A 26,053-nucleotide genomic window follows, 5' to 3' on the forward strand; every position below is an offset into this window, starting at 1 on the left:
GACCGGTTTGGCTCAGTGGATAGAGCGTCGGCCTGCGGACTGGGGGGTCCCAGGTTCGATTCCGGTGAAGGGCATGCACCTTGGTTGCGGGCGCATCCCCGGTGGTTAACATCGCAGGAGGCAGCTGATGGATGTTTCTCTCTCATCAATGTTTTTAACTCTCTATCCCTCTCCCTTCCTCTCTGTAAAAATTCAATAAAATATATTAAAAAAAAAAATAAAGAGCCCTTCCCGAGTCCCCAGCCAAGCCCTGGACAGCTGTGTGTGTGAATATCATGCTCCAGGCGCGTTCTTCAGCCGCGGGGTCCTGAGCTCCCCTGTATAATATCGCCTAGATCGCGTTCCCTCGTGGCCCATGGACGTGTAGACGCTCTGACTCCCGCTTCCCTTTAAACTCCGCCCTGATGGGGACTCGGCCTTGTGCTGGTTGCATTGGATACTGATTTTGGTCACCATTGTCCTGACAGTTTTGGTATTTTAGTTTTAGCTACGCTTACTTAGAGACGCACCTCAGTAGTGCTTTAAGTTGTGACCAGGAGGTACAAAGACATGGTCTTTCATTTTTGCTTTAAGTGTTTTCATGGTCAGTTTTCGGAGTATAGAGTTTTACAGCTGTTTTCTTTGTGGATTATACATTTCTTGAAAAATTTTTAAAAATCACATAGCTTTTTCCTTGAAATGGTATTTTATTAATTGTAGTGACTCTTCCTGTCTTTTTGTGATTATTTTGTAGGTCCTTCCTCATCCCTTTGTTGTTAAGCTCTTTATTGTAGGTGTATTCTAGTTAGCGTGGCTTGCCCTCTTTTTACAGTAGCCTTTTTTTTATCCTCACCCGAGGATGTTTATTGATTTTAGAGAGAGGAAGAGAGAGAGAGAGAGAGAGAGAGAGAGAGAGAGAGAGAAAACAAACACACATCGATGTGCGAGACGTATCATTCCTTGCCTCCGGTACGCACCCTGGCCGGGATCAAACCCACGGCCTGGGCGTGTGCCCCGACCTGAACCACACTGCGGCCTTGGGTGCCAGCTGGCCGGGCGCGGCGGCCCGTTCGTTAATAGGTGCTGTGTTCTTCTGCAGTTATTGTTTCTACGGCAAATACCTTCTCATTTAAAATATACTTACTCTTTAAAAATTGCGATATAATTGATAGATAACAGCATGTTAGTGTTAGGAGTGCAGCTGTGTTGTCACAGTTCGTCTGTTTCAAAGGAAGGGGCAGGTGCCAGTCCTCCGGGCACTTCCTGTCCCCCAGGCCCGGGGCCTCTCCCCTGGCCTCCTGGAAGGACTCCCTCCGGGAAGCGCATTTCTCTCATGGCTGAGGCTGAGAGAGAAGCTCCAGATGCCTGAAGCGCAGCAAGCGCCCCGGACCACGGCGAAGCCACAGGCACCGGGCGAGTGGCTGCATGGTGCGGGGACCGGACTGTTCCCGCCTCCCTCTTACCTGGCAGGCCCGTTAAGGTATGGAGTGGGCCAGCTGGTGGGAGGGCGCGTATCCCTGCCTCCGGCCGTGTGGGAAGTGTGGTCAGGTGTGGGAATTAGTCAGCGTCGCTAACCCATGCCGCCGGACAATCCACAGACCTCCCACAGTCTCCCTTCACAACAGAAGTTTATTTCTCGCAGTCATGCCCTTGGTGGGCTGCATTCCCGGACGGGACAGAGGGAATTCCCCGCGCTCCTCCAAGTGGCCAGGCCAGTCCCAGGCAGGGCAGGCAGCCTCCGCGGCAGGACGGGCAGGGAGAGCAGGGACGGGCAGGGAGAGCAGGGACGGGCAGGGAGAGCAGGGTCGGGCAGGGAGAGCAGGGACGGGCAGGGAGAGCAGTGACGGGCAGGGAGAGCAGGGAGAGCAGGGACGGGCAGGGAGAGCAGGGTCGGTAGAGCGGGGCAGCAGGTGCTTCAGTCATACTCTTCGTCTGCAGTGTCTTTTTGGACGTGGTGACCTTACAGCAGCGGTTAGTTGTTAGGGGGGCATTTCAAGCTGGAGACGGGCCAGGCAGGAAGATTTCAGCTGCGTCCTCAGCACCTTGGCCATGAGACTGACTGCTAGCTTTACTGCCACGTGGGCTCTAGTACGTGCTAGCTGCCTCACATGCTTGCTGGGCGAGTGGACAGAGCTGACAACAGGAAGAAAGCCATTCTTCTCGGTGTGGTGAGCGCCCTCTGCAGCTTAGCAGCAGATGTTCTAGTGGGTCCCGTGAATTGCACCTTTCCATGTGAAGTGGAAATGCTTTCTGGGCCATTTTTGCCTTACAAAAGTTGTTTTTCTTAGCAACTGACATATTCATTGTAGGAAATTTGACAAATGTGCATTAAGTACAAACAGAAAAGATGGTCCTCTCTCTGGCTACTGGGACCACTGCTGATAATGTTTACTGTGTATCCCACTGTATTTCCTGTTCCTTTTTGTTGTCCTTCTAGTTTTTGAACATTATCAATGTTTATAGTCTTACTAGAGGCCCCGTGCACGAAAATTTGTGCACTGGGGGGTGGGTCCCTCACCCCGGCCTGTGCCCTCTCGCAGTCTGGGACCCCTCGAGGGATGTCCACCTGCTGGCTTAGGCCTGCTCCTTGGGGGATTGGGCCTAAGCTGGCAGTCAGACATCCCTCTGGCAGCCCGGGAGCCCTGTGGGCCTAAGCCGCAGTCGGACATCCTTAGCGTTGCCGAGGAGGCAGGAGAGGCTCCCGCCACCGCCGCTCCCTGGCAGCCCTCAGCCCGGCTTGTGGTTGAGTGGAGCTCCTCCTGTGGGAGTGCACTGACCACTAGGGGGCAGCTTCTACGTTGAGCGTCTGCCCCCTGGTGGTCAGCGCACGTCATAGCGACCGGTCATTCCGCCAATAGGGTCAGTTTGCATATTAGCCTTTTATTATATAGGAGGATTGTAATCACTAATTTTTCTTCCTTTTGCAGTCTCTCTTGCTTAACCTGTAAGGTTGTAAATAACAATCGAAAGTGCCGTATAGGACATAAACGAGGATTATAAGGTTAATTTTAACTTTCCCTCGTTCTCTTTCTCTCGTCATGACTCGGTTCCTCCACAGGAAACGTTCACTCAGTCTGTTCACTCGAGTTTCACCTGTCCTGACCCCCCTCCACACGGCAAGAGGGATGAGGAAGGTGGGCTGCAGGCGGCACAGGAAGGGGCGGTGATTCTCAGAGAGCTCTCGGCCCCGGAGAACCAAGCTCGTTGTCTCCCTTTACTTGGCCTTTTTCTTGTTTGACTCAGACATCACTGTTTTGTATCTTGGGGTTGGCAGTCTTTTGAATGCTCTCAGTGTCAGGAATTTGCTAAGTTGGTTTTAGTCCTGTTACCTTTTTTGACTGTTACTCTGGGCCCGGCCCCTGCTTGACCCTGCATAGAGGACCCTCTTGAAGGTCGAAGCGTTTTTAGTTAGCGGCTGGCTTTTTGTGAGCAGCCTATTGTATAAGCTCGGCGTGCCTCACTCCTTGGTGTCATTCACCATCCCTCTGAGCTCGGAGACCTGCTGCATCTTGGGCCTCTGGCTGGTCCCAGGCCGCCCAGCTGAGGAACACCCGCGTCTGCGTTGTCTCCGTGGAGATCTGAGACCTGCTTTATCTCCCGAAATGCACAGACAGGTTGAATTCCTTACGTGTTACCAAAAGGTACCTTTTGTGTCCATTTTACAAAGAGATCTGATCAAGGCTGGACAAGTTGCCGTAAAGATGACATGATTAACCTGTTTATTAAACTCTTTGGAATAACTCCTGTGCTTACTATAAATTCCAGTGGTTGAAATACCCGGTGTTGACACGGGGAGCAGTGGCCAGTTTCTGAGTTTTGGTGAATTTCTCTATTTTAATTTTTGTAGTCGCCGTCCCTTTAGAAACGTCCCCTCTGCCAAGCAGGTTGGGACGTGTGAGAACGACAGCTTACTACTGTGTGTGTTCGCTGCAGAAGCTACCAAACGCGGAGGAGGAAGGGGACGGAGGAGGGGGGCCCCAGGTAACGCCTGTGGGGGACCCCCGTGAGCCGCAGCGCAGCCTTCATTCCCCGCCGTGACTTCGTGTTAACTGTCCCCGTTCTGTTAAAGCGCTTTGATGAGTTCCGGATCAGTAGCGCTGTAACTTCCGAAGCACGTGGGATGACGGCTTATCCACTCCAACGCCTGACTCCTTTCAGAAAAGGGTCCGCTTAAGGGCTGCTCACCGGCCCGGCATTGACCTGGACTGGCAGGTGTCTGGTGTCATTCGGGGAGACCGCGGATCTTGGGGGACTCACCTGAGAGCTGTTCTGTTGGAGAAAAGACAGGCAGGGCTTCAGGCTCTTTTTGCTGCAGTCCTTAGCAATGAACTTCCTGCGTATGGGAGAGCATGATTTATGGGAATGTTTATTAATGTACTAAGGTACGTTGTTAAAAGCTTAATTTAGTCCGATCTAAGTTTAGCTCTTAGAAACTGGTGTAAAGAGAGTGTAGAATTGCTCAGCGTTATTTAAAGCCTGGTTTTTGGGTAGAAAGTTTCCCTGGAGTATCCCATAATTTCCTTTAATTATTTCAGAAAGACTATCTGTTACCAGGAAAAGAAAAAAGAGAAACAGTCCTTCTTTTAAATTAGGCTAATTGCAGCGACATATAAAGGAGAAATCATATTAATCCGGAGACAGGCAGTTCCTTAATTCAGGCGTTCACTCTGTGGAACAACTGAAAAGCCTAAGGTCACCCTAACTGTTTTTATTACTCTAAAGAATTTTAACATTCTTGCTATGCTCCTTTGGAATTCCCAGCCAAGAGACTCCTTTCGGAGTTGGCAGCCTATAGAAATAAATAGGCGAATTAAGAGGCCTTTACTTTCTAAAACTCACTTTCTTCTTTTTCTCTATTTGATCTTTTATTTTGAAAATTTAAATAGTGCGCAGCTGAGGTGGGTGGGGGTAGAAAGCCCTAGAACCGTGCATTTCCCAGCTTCACTCAAGCTGTTAACTCCTGGCCGCCTGGCTCCCCCTGTCCCTCGGGCCCAGCTCTGTGGTGGAAGCCGATCCCAGCCCTCAGGTGGATCACTTCACTCAGGTGGCCTGCCTTTGATCGGGCAGTGGGCCCTGTCCCTCTCGGCAGTAGCACAGACGCCCAGGACTGAATAGAATCTCTAAGGAGACAGACTTGGCATTGAAGAGCTTACCTTTTCAGAAAGGCGCTCACACTTTCTTCAGGGTTCTCTTGTCTTTCAAATGAGGGCGTATTTGCAAAGTTTTGAAGTTCTTATCTGTTTAGGAATTCCTGCCGCAAGTTCAGGTTTAGTCACCCTGTAACTGTTTGGGCTGTGCCTTATCTAAATTGAAGGCAAGAAAGAATTATTTCACCCAGCGTTGCCACCGGGAAGAAGTTGGATGTATTGGGTGTATTTAGGAAGTGCCCTTAATGCTGTAATAATGTACTAGCTTTTAAAGGGGCCTCATTGTAGTAGCTCTCAGGAAGCACAAATAAAACACTCACAGGTGATCTCTTTTCCTCGCCATCAGTGGGACAATTGAATTCCTATTTTGAGTCAAAATAAAAATGTCTTTCAAGTACCTGGGATCTGCAGTATTGGCTGGCGCGTCCTTTGTGGTTGAACCTATTGGTTCCCGGCCCGTGTGGCCTCTGTGGGCCCTGACCTTGCTCTCGGAACTGAGTTCCCTTTGTCCGTGGAAGGAGGCAGCAAGCGGTCAGCTCCCTGGTCGGCGGTCAGCTCCCCGGTCGGCGGTCAGCTCCCTGGTCAGCGGTCAGCTCCCTGGTCAGCGGTCAGCTCCCCGGTCAGCGGTCAGCTCCCTGGTCGGCGGTCAGCTCCCTGGTCGGCGTGAGGAGTGGAATTTTCACTTTCTCTGTGACTTATAAGTTTCAAGTGGCTTTAATAAGCGTAACCGTTTCTCAGTTTACTTCTAAGAGTAGATTCGACGGGTTAACTAGAACGACGTGTTTCCTTCTGAAACGAAAGCCCATTTTACCTTAATTGTGAATTCTTAGGGCTTAGTTCTTGGACATGGAAAACGGGGCCACTTTATGTCCTGCTTGGCGGCAGTTTCCGAGGGAGCTGGTGGCTCGGCTGTGGCTGCTGGACTGCGCTGGACCCCGCGTCCGACGGGCAGTGTGATGTGTGTGTTTCTTCCGTAGCGCCACCGAAGTGATACGGATAGTCCACCTATTCCGCAGGTGTGTAGTTAGAAGGATTATAATTAGATTTTTTTAAATTTGCAACAATGTGTGCGCTGCCCACAGGCTGGTGCTGTTTCCGAGCGCGGGGTTCCTTACCGCCCGGCCCAGGGCTCGGAGTGGAGCGCCGCGGCCGGTGCACCAACGGGTGGCGGCGTGGCTCCCGTCAGGGCACAGGCCCAAGTGATGGGTTCACCCCGCGTCCCCGCAGGTCCAGGAGGCTGCCGACCAGTCTCTCCCGCTCCCTTCCTCTGTCTCTAAATCAGTGGAAAGAAGTAAACAATAGGCCGGCCGAGAGCCAAGGGGTCTTCCTACTATCGAGCCCAGCCAGGTGCAGGCCTCTGCCCTCCTTCTCCCCTCGCCGGCTCCACTTCAGTGGCTTAAACTCACACACACACAGACACACACACAGACACACACACAGCAAGGTGTTGTCAACACCTCATTTTTCTTGATTTGTGGTTTTGACACTTGAAACGTATTGCTTTTTGCTTTTTCTAATGCATGGTTTGAATTCGTTCTCGTAAGGTTTTTAGTGGCTGCAACACTGAAAGCGTTCTTGTGTCCTCTTTAGTGCACAGTGTGGAGTCTGGATAGACGGCGAGTTAATGGCAGGACCTGAAGTGCGCTAAGTGCTCGCCTGCGCAGCCTCCCGGCCTCCCCGCTGCCTCCCGGCCTTCCGTCCTCCCCTCTGCCTCCCGGCCTCCCCGCTGCCTCCCGGCCTCCCCCCGGCCTCCCCGCTGCCCGGCTTGGGTTACCGTTTACAGCGCACGCTCCCTGTCTGTGCTGGGCATGCGGAGTCAGTGTGCTTGTGGCCTGGCCGTCTTGAACTCAGTTTTGGGCTCATGTCTATCGGCTGTTTTATATCTTAACTTTCCGGGGAGATGAGTTCTGTCTGATCAAGAGCGGGTGAGGGCCTTCGCATGATGTGGCATGAGTCACAGTGAGCAGACCAGGGACTCCCCAGGTTTTCTGGGCTCCATTGTGTGTTTCTGGGTGAAACCGTTTTCTTTACCTGCTTTGGGTTGCATTGTTTGAAAAAAATCAGGACGTGCATCATGTGTATTTTGCAGAATATTCATTTTCTTTGATTCCTAACAATATTTAGTCATCCTTACACTTAGCTAGGCTGAAGAATTTTAAACATGGTCGTTAAAGAATTTCCCAGCCTCATTGGGATGCTTCCAGGCACCAGTGTTGCACATAATGAGCTGATCTGTGATGCTGTAAGTTTTCATGTTCCTCCTTGACAGAGCTTGGCCCTCAGGGTTGGGGTAGCAGTTTTAAAGGGAATAGGACTCTCTCTGGGTGGTCTGTGTTACATTATTCCGTTGACCTACTCAAAGGGTCGGTTTCTGTTACATTTGGAAACAAATTAGCTTTTAAAAAATATTTTTATTGATTTCAGAGAGGAAGTGGGAGAGAGAGAGAAACATCACTGATGAGAGAGAATTATTGATCGGCTGCCTTCTGCATGCCCCCCACTGGGGAATCAAGCCTGCTAACTGGGAATCGAACCATGATCTCCTGGTTCATAGGTCGACTCTCAACCATGGAGCCAAGCCGGCCTGGCGAAACAAATGAGCTTTTAAGAACAAATAGGATGGCAGGACAGCATTCCAAATATCTAGGTGGGGACAGCTGTAGGTGCTTATAAAATGTTTGATGTCAAACTCGAGTTGGCATCCTGTGATAACTGCCTTGCTTTTAAACGGCCCTTAAGGAACAGCAATAACATACTTTGGTCCTGAGCAAATAAAATAAACAAAGCCTCTGATGTTATACTGAGTTTGTTGGATTTTAAGGCCAACTAGATAAAGTCTGCTTCTGAGTAAAGCGTGTGCTGTGTGCAGAGAAAGAGAAACCTTGTAAGCATTTTGATTTTTGCTTCCAAAATAGCAAATTTCTGGAATGTGGTTACCTGTTTTAATTCCTAGCTGTTTTCTTGAAAAGCCACCCTTAATCTTTGGCTTTCTGGTTGGACTGTTTCTGTCAGAACTCCAATCCAGGTAGTAGATTTGCAGATTGCGTGGCTGCTGTGATACCAGGAGGTTTAGGGAACTGGTTCGTTTGTGTTGTATTCCTTGGAAGACTTGGGGGGCCATCATCAACTGTTAAAATCATAACCTGTTGTTTGCCGCTCTGGAGGATTGGAAGTGCTTCCTGAACGTCCGTAGGGCACAGTAGCCGGAACCTGACCGGAGAGACGCCCCAGCGGCTGCAGGACCCCTGCGGTGGCAGAGCGGCCCCGTGGGATTCCCAGAGCTCACTCCCTCCACTCTTCTGCCCCATTCCTTCAGCTCACATTGTTGTGGGCCTGCGGGGGCCACGCCATGGTAAAGGTGCTGGGAATGAAAAAAGGAGTCTTGCCCCATCAGCGTGGCTCAGGGGCTGAGCATTGACCTGGGAACCAGGAGGTCACGGTTCAATTCCCGGTCAGGGCACACGCCCGGGCTGCAGGCTTGATCCCCAGTGGGGGGCGTGCGGGAGGCAGCCGGTCCATGGTCCTCTCTCATCATTGATGTTTCTCTCTCTCCCTCTCCCTTCCTCTCTGAGATCAATACAAACATATTAAGAAAAAGAAAAGTCTTACTCTGAAGGGACCACAGTCTGGTCCAGGAAACAGTGAACAGGTGCAGTGGCTCTAGCTGTAAGCTTAGAGCATGCCAAGGGGACAAAGAGGAAGTCCGCAGGGCACTGCTCCCTGTAGAGTGAACTCTGAGTTCTCCGTGTTGTTAGAGAAAAGTTATACTGACACGGTTACAATGGTGGGAAGACTTTATTCGAGACTGTTGCCATGGAGGAGAGAGACGGGGCTCAACTCTGAATGCAAGAAGTGGGGGTTTATAGGCAAGGAGCAGGCGAGGAGGTCCGTGGATGGAAAATCACTAAGAGGAGACGGCCAGGGGGGGACATTCTGTTAAATGACCGGACAGGACCTGGGGGTAAATATGAAAGGTTGGGGATGAGGGACTTGATCAGAGACGGAGTTTGATTAGATTCCAGCGGCCTGGGCTGCTCCCTAACTGACTGACGGAGATTCTGGCTACAACGGGCTGAGCAGGCTAAAGCGACGGAGAGAGCGTTTGCCGGTAAGTTTCAGGTTAGATACAACGGTGACCTGCATTTGGCAGACGAAGAACTCAAGCTTAGAAATAAATGGTCGGCGCCGCTCACAGAAGGCTCTCCACAGCCAGTGAATGCCGGGGCGGGTGCTGCTGGCTCTCCACCGGGTGCCCGCGCCCTCGGTCACCCCGGACTGCGCCCAGCCTGCGCCCAGCCTGCAGCGGCTCCGCGGACCTCCGCGAGCCCGTGGGAAACAGCGTGCCTCTGTCTCAGGGTGACCCGAGGCCTTGCTGTCGGTGCTGCCCCGCGGCCCGTGCTTCCGCCGGAGCAGCATGCTCAGGTTGCAGTGCAGCGTGACATCTACATGTTAGCAGAGTGACATCTACATGTTAGCAGCGTGACATTTACATGTTAACAGAGTGACATTTACATGTTAGCAGCGTGACATCTACATGTTAGCAGAGTGACATTTACATGTTAGCAGAGTGACATTTGCATGTTAGCAGAGTGACATTTACATGTTAGCAGAGTGACATCTACATGTTAGCAGAGTGACATTTACATGTTAGCAGAGTGACATCTACATGTTAGCAGAGTGACATTTACATGTTAGCAGCGTGACATTTACATGTTAGCAGCGTGACATCTACATGTTAGCAGAGTGACATTTACATGTTAGCAGAGTGACATCTACATGTTAGCAGAGTGACATTTACATGTTAGCAGAGTGACATCTACATGTTAGCAGAGTGACATCTACATGTTAGCAGAGTGACATCTACATGTTAGCAGGGCGATTAGAGCTTCAAGTAGTCGGGGTGCCTGTTCAGCGATAAACGGTGCGGCTGGCTTTCCGTCGGATGGCCTGGGGATTTACACCCCAAGTCCTGTTAGGTCCTTTAGCAGAATGCCCCTACGCTGGCCGCCGCCTCTAAGTGATTGTCCATCGGATGGCCTGATACGTGTTCAGCACAATAGCATTTGTCACTCGGATTTCTGCGTCTCACCTCCTGAAATATAGCCACAGAAGGAAGAAATGTAAAACTTAGGATTTCAGATGTCCTGGACATAAAAGGTGATTTTACACAGTAACCAATAATGTATATCTACACAGAACTCTTCAAATGTGGCTGAGTTACCCAGTAAGCTGTACAGATTGGCGGTAAGTGAAATATGACCATTTTTGTGTGATTTTACCCAGCTGTCCAAGAAACATGAAAATTAAACAGCCCGTGGTGGCTGCCTCAGCGGTGGGCATGGAGGGAGGCCTCGGTAGCTCACGGCATGTGGCTCTGCCCTCGGCCGCTGGGCGCCGGTCCCTGCCCAGCATCTCCTCCGTCTCCTCGTCCCTTTACGTTCCTGCCATTCAGAGCTCCTGACTATCAGTCCTTGCATGCATTTGGACTGTTACCTGGGGCTTTGGCCCTGCGCGCCATGCTGTTCTTTAGTCTAGAACGCTGTTCCCCAAGTACTTCTACCAGCTCCTGTTCCAGCCGCTCTCACGGCGCCTCGCCAGGCCTGTCCTCCCTCCGGTCGGTAGCTTCCCTCTGGGCCGTCACAGTCCTGGGAAGACCGCAGGGTTCTCTCATTGGGTACGATGTATGTGAAAGGAGCAACTCTCATTGGATGCAATGTATGTGAAAGTAGCAACTCTCATTGGATACAATGTATTTGAAAGGAGCAACTCTCATTGGATACAATGTATATGAAAGTAGCCACTGTGAATCGCTGTACACATTGTAAATGTTGATGATAATATTTACAACACTTTATATACAAGTTTTAATGTTTTGGTCTGTTTTCTTTCAGTGAACTTTTTTTTTAAATCCTCACCTGAGGTTACATTTTTATTGATTTTTAGAGAGAGAGGAAGGGAGAGAAAGAAACAAACATTGATGTAAGAGATAAACATCCATCCGTTGCCTCAGCTGAGGATTGAACCCTAAACCTAGGTATGTGCCATGACCGGGAACTGAACTGCAGCCTTGTGGTGTGTGGGACGATGCTCCAACCAACTGCCACCTGCCAGGGTTGTATTTTTTAAAAACAAAAACTTGGTGGGCACAATACCTTATATAAAGTTCTATACTTAAAAAAATATATATTTTCTCATTGATTTCAGAGAGGAAGGGAGAGGGAGAGAGAGATAGAAACATCAGTGATGAGAGGGAATCATTGATTGGCTGTCTCCTGCACGCCTCACACTGGGAATTGAGCCCACAGCTCCATGTGCCCTGACGGGGAATGGAATTGTGACCTCCTGGTTCATAGGTCGATGCTCAACCACTGAGCCACGCCGGCCCGGCGTCCTCCTCCTCTGGGCGCCTGTCTTGCCGCAAGCGCATGCTCTCCGGAGGGAGGGGTTGTGGCAGTTACACTCCCACCCGCAGTGCGAGGGGCCCTCTGCTATCCCGTGAGAGTGGGAATCGGCAATAATAAACTTGCTTATCTTGAGGCCTCACTTCATTCCTTTGTGGTGAGCTTTCCAAGTTGGGTTGACCTTAAGTAAATTGGTTCAAATTCCCAAGTAAAATTTCTCTTTTCTCAAAAACTTAATAAGATTCATTTCAAAAGTTGGGATATAAAGGAAATAAGAAAAGCTTTGTCAGAGAGGGAATGAAAGGTTCGTTTTATAATGTCCACATCTACATGAATATTAATCAGTGAAAATATTAAATGATTAACTTTACTTCCCCTTCAGTAACAATAGTTATCTTTTCAAAAATCTTTTGCATGCTTTTTGGAATTGTAACACTTAATAGCTCTACTGGATTTCACATATTGAAATTAAATGCAGTCACCTTTAAGTGTGCAAACGTGCCTAAATCAGAATTCTCCATAAATGAATCATAATCCACATTTTGAGTATAAAAACTGGCTTCTACAAAATGTTTATATTATGAGAAGTTAAAATCTTTTTAAAGAAGATGCAAAATTGAGAAAATCTGGATTTCCTTCCTTTCCAACTTTATTCCAGATCACAGTATAGTCATGATTTTTAACAAACTTCCAAGCTGCCACTCTGTATTTTAATGGTCCATCTGGGGCTACTTAAAAAACAAACACACAAACAAGAACGTGAGTGAAATCCTCAGTAAATGACGACCAGGATTCTGTTCAGCTTGTCTCTTTTTTTCTTGGGCTTAAATATCTGTTGGTGTAGCTCAGTCACGTGACTTGAACCTGAAGCTCTGAATGGGCCTCCGAGGCGCTCCGGTTCTCTGTTGGCTGCAGGCTGCTTGGTGGTTGGTGATGCCAATGCTGTCGAACGGGTTTCTTAGCCCAAAACGTCCGGGCGGTGACAGATGCCGCCCAGCGTGGAAGTCCCGGGGTCACCTCGCAGGGCGCAGCTGGTTTTGTTGATGACTGCGTTGTCGTTTTCGCTCATTCATGACACTGACTTCATTGATTCTGCAGGAAGGCTCTCTGCGGACTTTCCCGCTCTTCACGGTTAGGAAATAATCTTCAGCCGCATCCCATCAATGTGGGTCAGATGGTCAATATGTAGCGGTGTAGATTTCCTTTATCTCCTGAGCAGGCAGTCACCTGCCAGTCCTTAGCAGAGAATCTAAGAGGTTGAAACGAACCTCCCTTGAATTCCCCTCGCTGGCAGCGGGAGGCGGTGGTGGGGTCAGGCGGTGTAGCTGCCGTGTCGCCGGTGTGGCCCAGAGCTGGGAGGAGGTCAGGGATGGGAAACGATGCTGGGGTCTTGGTGTGTGTGTGTTACTAGGGCTCACTGGCAGCAGATGTATTTTGGTGAAGATGTTCACATGTAGAGCATGTCACAAGTACTGGCACATGGTGGTTTTTCAGGGAGCATGCGTGTGTCTCAGCTCTTGTTGACCGTGATCTGTACACTCGGGATGTCTCCGGTGGCAGCCGTGGCACTGGTGCTGGAGTGGGTGCCACTCTGCAGGCGCCGCGCTGTCCTGCTCTCGGAGGAGGACGGGGTGCGTTCGGAGGAGCTGCTGCCTTCTTTTCTGAAGCTGAAGGCGTTCTCTAAACGTCTCCCTGTTCCCGGGTGAGCTGGGAAACCCAGCTTTGGATGCTGGCTCTGGTGGAGGGGTACAGTTAGTTACCCAGCGAGAAAGGTGGCAGTAGACACTAGAACACTGTACGAGGATTCTCGTGCTGCAGCTTGGACGTTCATTTTTAATGTTTGCCTTTATGTGTGCATGTGCCTTGTCATTGTTGAAAAATCAGTTATTTGAAAGAAATCCTTCAGATCTTCTCTTTGTGTGTGTGACCATATAAATTCACATCACACCGATGGCATTTGTCTCCCATACCGAGCTCAGTACACATTTCATGTGATAAAATAAGTGTTTTCAATTACTCGTGAAATTTTGAGTTTTTGATCACTTAAAAATTTCTATTTGAGAAGGCATTGAAAGTTTGTGAGTTGAAATAGGTTAAAGTTATACAGTTTCATTATTCATTTGGCTGATAGTCTTGAAGTTCCGTAAGTTTTATATTTAAAATAAAATTTTGATCTGAACTGACCTTTTCCCTCTCAGGGTTTCTTAAAATTATTGTTTGGTATTTGGTTCGGGTGATCTGCTTTCTCCGTTATTTACTTCTCAGCTTTCAGTACCTGGAGATGTTTTATTCTTAAGGACCCTCTTGAAATGGACCCCTCTGGAAGAGAGGAAGGCCTCGTTTACTGTACTGAAGCCTGGCGGCCGGCTCCCCGCCGTGCTGTGGGCGTCAGAGCCTGCTTTGTTCATCGCTGGACAGACCCTCTCGGTGACTTGCTCCTCAGGGTCCCCGCAGTTGCTCCTCTCAGTTGGTGTCCAGGTGGGAATAAGCGTCCAGGGCCGCTGATTTGCACTCAGCTCTCACCGCAGGGATCTCCTTTGTTTCTGCGCCCGATTTCGCAACATTGTAGCTACGTTTTGGTTTTACTGCTCCCTGATGAATTCTCCCTCCTGTCCACTAGTCCAGTGGTCGGCAGATTCATTAGTCAACAGAGCGGCAAACCGCGGCTCGCAAGCCGCAGTTTGCCGACCACTGCCCTAGTCCAGTAAGGGTCATTGAGAAGAACGAGGTGAGCTCTGCCTGGGTAGAGATCCTGGTGTTTCTCTTGGTGGAAAAGAAGCAGCAGTTAGTGGACCCGTCAGGCAGAAATGCCAGCGAGTGTTGCCAAGGGATGTGCTGACAGCCGGCCGGGCCTGTCCCCTTCTCAGCTCTGTCCCTGCCTCCTCCCTCCCCAGCGACAGAACTCTGGGAGGAACGCGTCTCCTTCCAGAGGACGGCTGGCGTGCTCACGGCAGTGTTCCGGCAGAACCGCAGCGGCTCCTTGGACTAGCCCTGAGGTTCTCCTCTAATGGGGGGCGGGGGGCTTTGTCCCTCCGCAGGTTAAAACCTCCCCGCGAGCAGGCTGTCCGTCCCTTGCCGGTCATCTTGCTCCACTTCCCACAGTGGCACAGGGAGAGGCCACATGGGAGGGGGGTTGCCCAGGGCTTCAGACAGCCGGGCATTGATCAGCGTGGCCGTCTGTCTGGGCCTGTCGGCTCCTTTGTGCGGTTACTGCGCGGCTCCCGGCGCCTTTTCTCTGGGTCTCAGCAGGGCTCTGTGGGCCTCCCGCCCTTGTCCTGACCTCACGCAGCGCAGTGGGTGTGAAGCCGGCGCAGGCTCTTCTCGTGCTTCTATTCCTCCAGACTGTTTCTTAAATGAGAAGGGATTTCCTCCCATTTTTCTTCCAGATTTTCCAATTTTGAATTTCTAGAGATGTGAAGGCCTCCAAGAGGAAAAAACATTGGGCAGTAGTGGTTTTTGTGTGTGATTCCTTTGAGTTTTTAGCCTAGATCGGGTAAATATGCTAGACTCCTACCTAAATCCAGGGTCTCGCAGCTCTGAAGTATCCGATAGCATCATCATATGACTAGAGTGTGCTTTTAAAAAAGTTTAAATATGTCTTTATTGATTTTAGAGAGAGAGGAAGGGAGAAGGATAGAGAATAGAAACTTCGATGAGAGACATTGACTGGCTGCCTCCTGCATGACCCTCACCCAGGGATCGAGCTGCAACCTGGGTACATGCCCCTGACCGGGAATCAAACTGGGACCTCTTGGTTCAAGGGTCTATGCTCAGCCACTGAGCGACACCACTGGGGCTAGCATGTGCTTTTTCCCCAATATATTTTATTGATTTTTTTACAGAGAGGAAGGGAGAAGGATAGAGAGCTAGAAACATCGATGAGAGAGAAACATCCATCAGCTGCCTCCTGCACACCTCCTACTGGGGATGTGCCCACAACCAAGGTACATGCCCTTGACCGGAATCGAACCTGGGACCCTTCATTCCGCAGGCCGACGCTCTCTCCACTGAGCCAAACCTGTTAGGGCTAGCATGTGCTTTATTTTAATGTTTCTGAGGATATTTTTATTCCCTTTTAGGTATTTAAAATATGTGTATGTTTTCATTTTCATATTTCTGTTCCTTTTTCACCCCTCAATTTTATTGATGCCAAATTTCTAGATATTTAAAGTTTCTAGTCCGTACCTCCTACCCTGTAGGTCCTTTCGTCTAAAACTAAACCTATTGAACAACTTTAAAATAAAAAATTTAAAAACATTTCTTTATAAGAAATGAATTTAAAGGTAATTACCTTAGTACCATGAAAAGCTATTTCAAATACATAAATTAGCCTGAGTGGGGAAGGGACACCATGACTGGGCGTCGGTGAAATACCTTCTCTAGGGAGAGTGCATTCTCTGAGCGCCCTGGTGGGCCATGGTGCTGACCCCCCGCTGGGCCCTCCTCCCGAGCCTTTGCTGGGTCTGATTTATGGAGGAGGACTTCAGGGTTTTGTGAGAGAGTGGGTGGTCAGTAACTCCGTGAAAAGCAGTTAATGTGTGTTCAGCATCTCTCTTGGGCTTTAGGTCATTAATCTAAACTCGCCCTGTTTTGGTAGATTAGAAACCTGCTAATTATTTGAATTGAATAATTGTGAAGATTCCTTTGTCCTGTGAGTGATTATGTATTTGAATTCCCTCATTTCATCTCGCAGAGTTGTTTTATAGATACACATTTTAGAGGTCTTCTCTAAATATGTCCACAGTTGGGATTTTAGTGTAAATGCTGAAATTAAGGCTCAACATTCCTTTAGGTTTCTATAATTAGCTTTCCTTTCTGAAGCTGAAATGAAGGAAGATTAAAGACTTCTCAAACATATTCTAGCTTTTGGCTTAAAGATCCTAACATTTATCCAAAGTTTTAAAAAGTACTACTCTTTACCTGTCTCTTGATTGCTCAATATTTAGTCTGTCTGTTTTTCTATTTTTATATGTAATTATAGGAGTGTTTGCCTCACTCTAAAAATTAATGTTTATAAAAGGTTTTTTAAAATTTAAAATTGTTATTGATTTCAGAGAGGAAGGGAGAGGGAGAGATAGAAACATCAATGATGAGAGGGAATCATTGATTGGCTGCCTCCCGCACGCCCCCTACAGGGGATCGAGCCCACAACCCTGGCATGTGCCCTTGGCTGGAATCAAACCCAGGACTCTTTAGACCACAGGCCGACACTCTATCCACTGAGCCTAGCTGGCTAGGGCTATAAAAGGTTTTACGAATGGGTTATAACGTAAAGTGTGCAAAAGAGGGAAACAATTGTATATTTATAGGGAAAAGGCCAAATGGGGATATAAATCCCAAGCTGGTGGGTGGCTGCCTTGTGTGCCTGTGAGAACTCCAAAATCGCCCCCCCCCCCATTGCATCAGCCCGGCCTGCTGACCCTCCCAGCCTCCTCTGGGGCAGCTCCTGCCGCCTGCTTCTCCCGGGCCGTGGGGCCTGGGCCCCCGAGGGCGCCTCCTCTGCTGTGCTCTAGGCAGGCTCCTGTGCTCTGACCGCGCTCACGGCAGGTGACCCACCCTATCCTGTTGCAGTCCTAGCTCATGGCTGGAGTTCCTGCCTTCACTCGCTTTAGTTTTATTTTGTATTTTGGTGTTTTTTTAAGAGAGAGTGGAGGGGAGGGAGAAGGGGGAGAGAAACATCGATGCAAGAGAGACACATCGACTAGTCGCCTCTGGCATGTGCCCAGACTGGGGCTGGGATCGAGCCTGCAACTGAGGTACCTGCCCTTGACTGGGAACCGGCGCTCTAACCACTGAGCACCACCGGCCGTGTGTGTGTGTGTGTGTGTGTGTGTGTGTGTGTGTGTGTCCAACTTCTGTTCAGTAAATGCTTGTTTACACTTCAGGATGCTTTGCTTTTTGCATAAGAAGTAAAAGCTCTTTGGAGTTAATGGCAAATGCTCAAACTTCTCTCCCCATTCAGTTTCCTCTGTGGGCTGCTCCGGCGCACTGACTTGGTTTCCCTTTTTCTCCTTTTTGCTTTCCAGGCTTTGATGGCTTGGAACAGCCCCCCATCCCTCCCCCCCAGCTCCACCCGGCGGGTTACCGGGCTGGCTGCTGCCTGCGGGCCACGCATTTCTCAGTCCCCAGAGGCTGGCTCCCGTCTGCCAGTGAATGCTGTGTCCGCTGTGGCCTTAGCTTAGCCTCCGCTCTGGGGATGGGATGGGATGTTACTTAGCGCACAGGGTTGCTAACAGAACTGAATCGACAATATAGCCCGAATGTGTTAGCAAGCAGTTAATAAAGTTTTGGTTTATCATCTGTTGCTTCCATGTTTACATTGCTTGCTACTAATGGCTCTTTCTGTGCACACACACACACACACACACACAGACACACACGCACACACACACACACACGGATTCTTTGATGTGTGTTCCTGTCCCCTATTTAATTGTAAGCTCCCCCCCCAGCTTTATCAGGCATAGTGGACTACTGAGGGTGTACAGCGCTGATTCCACGTGAATGCCGTGAGGCGGCGAGTGGGGGGCAGCCCCCCCCCCCCCGATTGTTAGAGGAGCTGAAGGGGGCAGCACACTCCATGGGGAGGCGCCACACGCTGTCACTCCGTGTTCTGCGGAAGGCGTGTTGCTCTCCGCTGGGAAACAACCCATCCCCCTCTGCACATTAAAGACCGTGTTGTGCCAATGGGCGCACCAGTCACCGCCTATGAAACGGAAACACCGATGCCCCGGAGTGAGACTAGGGCTGAAGAATCAGATCTCAGGAGACGCACCGCTTCGCTGAGGTGGCAGTCACCGCGCGGGTGTGACGTGCCGGTGAATGCGGGGAGCGGTGTCCGCGGCGGGAGAACTCCTGGGGGAAGGACGGGCCGGAGGGCGGGCTCTGAGCGCGGACGGCCTGTTTCCAGGAGCGCGGGACGGAGTCGGGCGTCTGATCCCAAATGGGAAGAGGGACCATCAAACATACGGACGCTAGACTTCTCCCAGGTACCTCAGCTTTTGAGAATTTCATGTTGGAGGAACTTTCTGTTTGGAGAACTTTCCTACTAATCCTCGCTTTCTGAGCGTTTTTATTGTTATTGAGTGTAGTTTTTATCAAAAGCTTTTTCCCATATTTGTCGCACCACGCGGGGTTTCTGGAAATACGGTAAGTTACGTTCGTCGGTTTCCGAACGCCAGTCTCGCACTGCCGGGTTATCTCATCGGGTCCTCCGGTCCTTCTCTGCTGTGGCTGAGGCTCCAGGTGCCTGTTCCTGCGGGAGCTGCCCTTGTGGCTTTGTGTCCTGGGCGTCTTTCTCGCCCTGCGCTCCCGTGGGAATGTCTGCCGCCGCCTCCCTCGCCTGCCCCGCAGCCCCGGCTCCCCGCGCTGTTCCCTGTCCCCCTCCCGGGACCCCCGGGCACTGCCCTGCGGAGGCCTCCGTGAGAAGTGACGGGGTCCCCGGTCACTGCGTGGAGGAGCCTGTCGGTCAACACACGTGCCGCCCGCTCAGCTCCTGAGCACGTGCTCAGCGCCTCCTGGGACATGCAGGGGCGCAGGCCCGATGCGTGAGCGGGACCTCAGTCACTCAGCCAGCAAAGGGGCCACGTGGTGCCAGAGACAGCAGGAAGCTAAAGAGCAAACGGGAGAAACCCGGGGGGGAAGACATCGTGCCCGTCAGAGGGAAAGGTGGGGCGTTCCAGTCGTGGGAATGGAGTGGAGAAGGAGGAAGAGCCGTGGGCAGTTGAAGCCATCGCCCAGGACGGGCTCCCAGGGACAGGTGGGAGGGCACTGAGGAGGAGTCACTGTGCGGGTGCCAGGACGGAGGCCCAGCGGCGTGGACTTCCCGTTGAGGAGGAGGACTGCTTGGCCCACGTGGCAGCGTGAACAGTGGCTGGGGGGGGGGAGGTGCCTGGGGGGGTGCTCACGTCTGCAGACTTCAGTGTGATAAGCATTGTTCACGGGCCTCATTGGAGACTGGTTCCCACGGGTGGAGCGCAGGCGTGGGGTTTGCTGCCCCTGCTCCATCCAGCCCGGCACCCCGTGTGTGGCACTGCCTCATCCCTGCGCCTCGGTTCTCACTTCCCGTCTGTGCCATGGGGTGTCATCACAGGACCCAGCTCTCGGAGCCGTGTGGCAATGGAAAGCGCTGAGCCTGGTAACTCACCGGGCACAGTGGGCAGCGTATTCTAAGTGCTCCTTAAAAGGAGTTGCTGTTAGGGCCACCAAACAGTGGACTAGCCCAGTGGTCGGCAAACTCATTAGTCACAGAGCCAACTATCAACAGGACAACGATTGAAATTTCTTTGGAGAGCCAAATTTTTTAAACTTAAACTTCTTCTAATGCCACTTCTTCAACATAGACTCGCCCAGGCCGTGGTATTTTGTGGAAGAGCCACACTCAAGGGGCCAAAGAGCCGCATGTGGCTCACGAGCCGCGGTTTGCCGACCACGGGCCTAGTGTATGCAGATGGAGAAGAAAAAGATACACTTAAAGTAACCCGTGGCCGTCCTGGGCTCATGGCAGGGCTCACCAGACTGAAAGCCTCCTGTTGCCACGGTCTTTCGCCAACATTTCCCAGTGCCCTTGGACCTTAAGAATCTGCAGAGAATGAATGAGTGAGTGAGTGAATGAATGAATGAGCCCCTTAGGTGTAGCTCTCACTTACGGTGCCGAACCCTCGCTCCGGTAACAGTCTTCTGATCATTAAAGGAGCAGCATGTTGGTGTGTCTATAAGCCTGTAAGAGTGAAGCCTTCTACACTGAAACGTTCCCTTTCATTGCAGGCGTCGGTCAGCCAGGTAGAAGGAGCAGAACCATGGCTCAGTTCCCGGCGCCTTTCGGAGGTAAGCTTTCAGAGCTCTTCGTTTTAAGTGTGCTTTGGGGCCGTATGTTAATCACTCAGTATTGTGGCACGTTTCAGAGGGAGCAACATAATTAACCCATCTTCTCTGTGCTCATCTCCGAGTTTCAGGGACAGCAGCCATGGCCAACATTGTTTCATCCGGATTCTTTGGAAGCAACTCTCAGGCATCAAATCATTTCATTCATAAGCATTTCAGTACCTGTTTCTAAAGGATAACACTGTTAAAGATGCCGTTACAATCCCCTTTGCGTCCTGCACAGAGGACAGTAATTCCTGAAGGGCAGTGCTGGGTCCCCTGAGCTGCGGCTGCTGGTCAGGGTTTGTTCAGATCGGGGTCCAAACAAGGCGCGTGCGCGGCAGTTAGTCCTGCGTCTCCCGCCCGAGCCCCCGGCCGGTGAGCGCCCCTCCGTCCCGGGTCTCCTTTGCAGTTTGTTTGTGGAGGTGACCGGGTCACTGAGTCTGCTTTTCTGAAGCCTGGGTTTGAAGGGTGACACTGTATTTGCTTCACTGTCTGCTGAAAACATCCTATCCATCTGCAGAAATGTGCTTTTGGGTAAACTTTCTAACATGATGGGAACCTGTGAAATACTTGTTTCTGCTCGCTGGCCAAGTGTTCCTTCTGAAGAGGGGTGCCACGTGGAGGGGCCGCCTGCTGTCCAGCGCGTCATCCCAGAGAGAGGCACGCTGGGTCCCACCTGCCAAGTCCCTGTGGGGGTCCAGTCCGGAAGGAAGTCGGCAAAGTTCTCGAAACCAGTGGTGTTACTTTATCTTGTGTTTTGATTTCGACCTCCTTAATTACTTTTCTACTTGTGGTTGTGTTTCTGGCTTGCGTTGTTTATAGTTAGGGATGAATTCTGACGGGGCAGTGAACAGGTCTTCCGGAACATACAGGACTGTCAGGCCTGGGAGGGAGGGACCGGGTCGGAACCGCCCCGCTTCACCCCCGATGCCTAGCCCAGTGCTTGGCACCTAACTCTGTTCAGTCGTCTGCCTCCAGCGAATCGCTGCCACCTGCCCCTGCCAGCGCAGGCCCAGGGCTGCGGTGTCCAGACACGTGGCTTTGTGCTGGGCCTCGTCACATGTTGCCTGAAACATGCACACACCGTCTGTTCCCCTGCTGGGGCGTGTCTGACATTTGAGAACCTTCTGCCTGTGGCATCTAACATGGTTTGGGTGAATGTGAGGAGACCAGGACTGAAGGGAGAAGGGTCTCAGACGCGAGGGGACTTCTGCTCATTCTCAGCTGAAACTGAAGGAGAACCTAAATCCCATTCTCTTGGGTTTGCCATTAAAAAACCCCACAAAAAACCCACAGCCTTAGAGAGGTATAATTTACAAGCCATAAAATTCATGGTCTTAACCATGCAACCTCAGTGTTTTTTGTGAATTTATAGAGTCATTCAACCATCATGAGAGTCCAACACCTGAGTGTTTTCCTCGCCCCAGAGGTTCATGCCCTCCCTCAGACCCTAACTGAGCTCAGCTTCTTCCATCCCCTTCGCTTGTGGCGTTTAAGAGTGTCTGTTGCTTAAGTGCGTGTAAATGAGTGATGAGCGACTCACTGCATCTTCCTGCGGGCCTGCTCACGATGGGTTCTAGGACCGTTTTTATAACAGAATTCGTGCCAGTTTCCTTTTTGGGTGGGAAGGGCTGTTCACGCTTGATTTTCTTTCTTCTTTTTTTTTTTTAAAAAAATATTTTTATTGATTTTTTACAGAGAGGAAGGGAGAGGGATAGAGAGCTAGAAACATCGATGAGAGAGAAACATTGACCAGCTGCCTCCTGCACACCCCCTACAGGGGATGTGCCCGCAACCAATGTACATGTCCCTGACCGGAATCGAACCTGGGACCCTTCAGTCTGCAGGCCGACGCTCTATCCACTGAGCCAAACTGGTTTCGGCTACACTTGATTTTCTAACTGTGTGTGCATTACGTCCAGGACAAACAGGTGCTCATTTATCAAAGCATTGCTAACACATTGACATACTCCTCATGTGACAGGGACCGTTTATGTGAGTGCCTGGCTTGTTCTTGATCGTTTACTAATCCGCTTGTCTTTCCTTCGGATTGCAGGCGGCCTGGATGTCTGGGCCATAACCGTGGAGGAGAGAGCGAAGCACGATCAGCAGTTCCACAGCTTAAAGCCAATCTCTGGATTTATCACTGGTAATGGGCCTTAGCAGTTTCACATCTTCACTTCTCAGCAGCGCATATATTTTGAGAACCTGTTAGCAAGCTCAGGTGGGCTTCCGTGTGACTGAGGGGCTAGTTACCCATCCGCCTTCTCCTTGACCTGCACGGTGACAAGGGCTTTTCCGAGAATGCACTCAAGCCTGTTTGCCGTCTTAAGGAACCCTCTGTGTCCCGTGTCCCTAGAGTTCCCTCTGGACTTTGCCTTTCCCGTTATCTTTCCTGTTTGTTCCTCTTCAGGAATTGCTTTCAGGAAAACGCGACCTAGATTCCCTGGGCTCTTGTTTGTGTGTGTGTTTGTCTCATAGTTCTCTTTAACTTATTAATCTTAACCACTGATGTGATTGTTAAAAACCGTGGTTACTGCCCTGGCCGGTGTGGCTCAGTGGATAGAGCGTCGGCCTGCGGACTGAAGGGTCCCAGGTTCGATTCTGGTCAGGGCACAGGCCCGGGTTGTGGGCTCGATCCCCAGTGTGGGGCGTGCAGGAGGCAGCCGGTCCATGATTCTCTCTCATTGATGTTTCTCTCTCCCTCTCCCTCTCCCTCTCCCTTCCTCTCTGAAATCAATAAAAATATTTAAAACAAACAAACAAAAATCCGTTGTTACTCAACTCCCCGTAAGGGCAGGAATTGTCGGTGTCGGGAGTGACAGGACCGTTTCTAAGAAGTAGAGGTGAGCGCCCCGCTTTCTGGAGGTCCCCACGGCTGTGCTTGTCACGTGTGTGGCTGTCACCATCCTGGTTAACAGCCGCTGAGTTCATGTGGACAGTGTCCGCGACGCTGGTTCAAGGCGCTGAGCTCCCCAGTCAGTGCTGGCGGCCGGTGGTGCCGTCTGGCGTCTGTCACACATCCGGGGCCGTGGTTACAGGGTTCCCCGCCCCCTCCTCAGTCCTGCAATTTCACTGTGAGAAAATGTCTGCCGTTGTTTCACTGTTGTTCTGTTCTGAAACTTCCCCCTTTCTTTACAGGTGACCAAGCGAGGAACTTCTTTTTCCAATCCGGGTTACCTCAGCCCGTCTTGGCACAGATATGGTAAGTGGGAACTTCACATTCCGAAGATAAAATGTTCCAGGGGTAGAATTTCTGACGCTGCGGGAGGGTCCGTCCATCTCCTGGCCGGAACACTCGCTGCTTCTCACCGGAGAGACACTTCGGAAAGGAGGTTTGTCATGTGGAACTAAACAAAAGGGGTGACATTTGCCAGATAATGCTGTCAAAAGGGTGGAATTTCCAGTTGAGAAATCTACGTTTTGATATTTTCTCATTAGTTTGTTTTAACTGCACCCTTCCTCATCTGACTGTCCCACATGTCTTGCTTTATTATGGAGGGTTCTGTATCTTCCATTGAATAAAAGGCAACACACACACACACACACACACACACACACACACACACACGAGGGTTAGGGGAATAGTGTTCCAAAATAGCAAAGCTTTCCTGGGGAATGCGGACACATTTGGGTGTGAATATTATGAATATATTCATGTTGAAACCAAATGGCGCCACATTCCTGTGCTTTTTGGTGTCTGCTTTATTTTCCTTCTCGGGCTGTTAGCATGTTGGCTGCCAGACCTCCCTTCCCACTAGTGAGCCTCCTGGCTCTGACCTCTGATCTGCTTTGAGCTTGGGAAATCAACCAGGAATTTCTTTAAACATTTTTGGAATTACTTTTAAAATTAAGTAGAAGGCAGAGAGAGAGAGAGAGAGAGAGAGAGAGAGAGAGAGAGAACGAGAACCGACCTGGTGAGAGAGAGAGCATGAGCGAGCACTGACCTGTTAGTGGGTGCCCGAGTTTGAATGGAGGAGACGTGTGTGTGTGTGTGTGTGTGTGTGTGTGTGAGAGAGAGAGAGAGATAGAGAGAGAGAGAGAGAGAGAGAGAGAGAGAGAGAGAGAGAATGAGAACCGACCTGGTGAGAGAGAGAGAGAGCATGAGCGAGCACCGACCTGTTAGTGGGTGCCTGAGTTTGAATGGAGGAGATGTGTGTGTGTGTGTGTGTGTGTGTGTGTGTGTGTGAGAGAGAGAGAGAGAGAGAGAGAGAGAGAGAGAGAGAGAGAGAGAGGCGGGGTGGGGGGAGGGCACCGACCTGATAGTGAGTGCCTGAGTCCCTTTGCTCTGCGCTGATGTATGATTGTGTTTCACACCATCAGTCAAGATCACGCACTAGAACCTTCCTTTCCCCAGCATAACTCCCTCCATTGAATTCCGCTTTTATGCCTATTCCCTGTGTAAGAGGTTCCCTCAGGAAGCAGACTTATGATGCTCACTTCGCGTGGACTCATTCAGCGTGGGAAGATACTCATCAGGTGTCGACTCTGGGTCGGCGAGCATTGTAGGTGCTGGGGATGTAGCGGTGAACAAAGCAGACAAAATCCATGCTTTCATGGAAATCACAGCCTATGGCTAATCGCAGTATAAAAATTGTCACACGTGATAACTATTACCCAGTAAATTTCATCTTTTTAGATTAAGTTGTTTTCTAAACTGTTTTAGGATTAGTGTATCAAAGTCTTTTTTCCAACTTACTTTATGGTGAAAATTTTTATTAACAATACAGATGATGAATTGCTAGTAAAAAATGTTTTTGTCTTTAATTTTTGTGTGACAGTTTGTTAAATAAACTTGTGATGTCATTTTTTTTTAATCAACAGGTTTTTTTTACTTGAACTGATGTTAGGCTCTAGCCGGTTTGGCTCAGTGGATAGAGTGTCGGCCCGCAGACTGCAGGGTCCCGGTCCCATCCCGGTCAAGGGCATGTACCTCGGTTGTAGGCTCGATCCCCGGCCCTGGTTGGGCACGTGTGGGATGTGTCTCTCTCATATCAATGGTTCTCTCTCTCCGTCACTCCCCCCCCCCGCCCTCCCCTCTCTAAAAATCAGTGGGAAGATGTCCTCGGGTGGGGATTAACGAAGGAGAATAGCTGTCGGGGAAACACTCCGAACGTCTTTTCCCGGGGAAGTCTCTGGCAGGGGCTGCGGCTCCCGCGCCTGGTGTCAGACGGTGCTGGGCTGCAGGTGACGTGGAGGATCGGCTCCCCGACCGGCCCTGTCCTCGCTCTGCGACCCTCAGTGGCACTTGGACTTCTTCAGATTCAGGGTTTTAAATTTATCAAGGAGAGCAGCTGACCTCATGAGTGGTTCGCCTTTTCTCTCTCACGCTGATCTGTGTTCTCATGTGGTTTTGCTAGAAGGGCGCCAGGGAAGGCCCATGCCTCGTGGCAGACAGAAAAATGGGTTTGCAGCTCAAGTTTCCGCCACTCCCTGTGTTAGTCGTCTGTGCGACGATAACTGTTTGGATTGAGAATGAGGAACCAGTTCTAGTTCTTTTTGTGTGTGTTTTTAGTTCTGGTCTATTCCCTGGGCCCTACTTGCTTTGCTCTGGACCTGGATTCCCGTGTGTAAGGGACGTGGGCTGCCGGAGGACGTCAGAAACTTTCATGACTTTGATCCACGTAGAACCTGTATTCCAGTGGCCTCGTTTGTGACTGT

At 50.6% G+C, this 26,053-nt stretch overlaps 1 protein-coding gene across 1 annotated transcript in view; it reads left to right on the forward strand.

Annotated features, from left to right (window-relative positions):
* Positions 1 to 26,053, forward strand: part of ITSN1 (intersectin 1) — a 123,145-nt gene that overhangs the window by 25,019 nt on the left and 72,073 nt on the right. Inside the window, exons 2-4 of the mRNA XM_079762187.1 lie at positions 20,294 to 20,353; positions 22,449 to 22,541; positions 23,534 to 23,597. Of these exons, the coding sequence (XP_079618313.1) occupies positions 20,326 to 20,353; positions 22,449 to 22,541; positions 23,534 to 23,597 (185 nt within the window). The 5' untranslated portion in view covers positions 20,294 to 20,325. The remainder of the gene's footprint in view (positions 1 to 20,293; positions 20,354 to 22,448; positions 22,542 to 23,533; positions 23,598 to 26,053) is intronic.

This window comes from Cnephaeus nilssonii (assembly GCF_951640355.1).
Source record: "Cnephaeus nilssonii genome assembly, chromosome: 3".
In the NCBI taxonomy this organism is placed as follows: Eukaryota; Metazoa; Chordata; class Mammalia; order Chiroptera; family Vespertilionidae; genus Cnephaeus; species Cnephaeus nilssonii.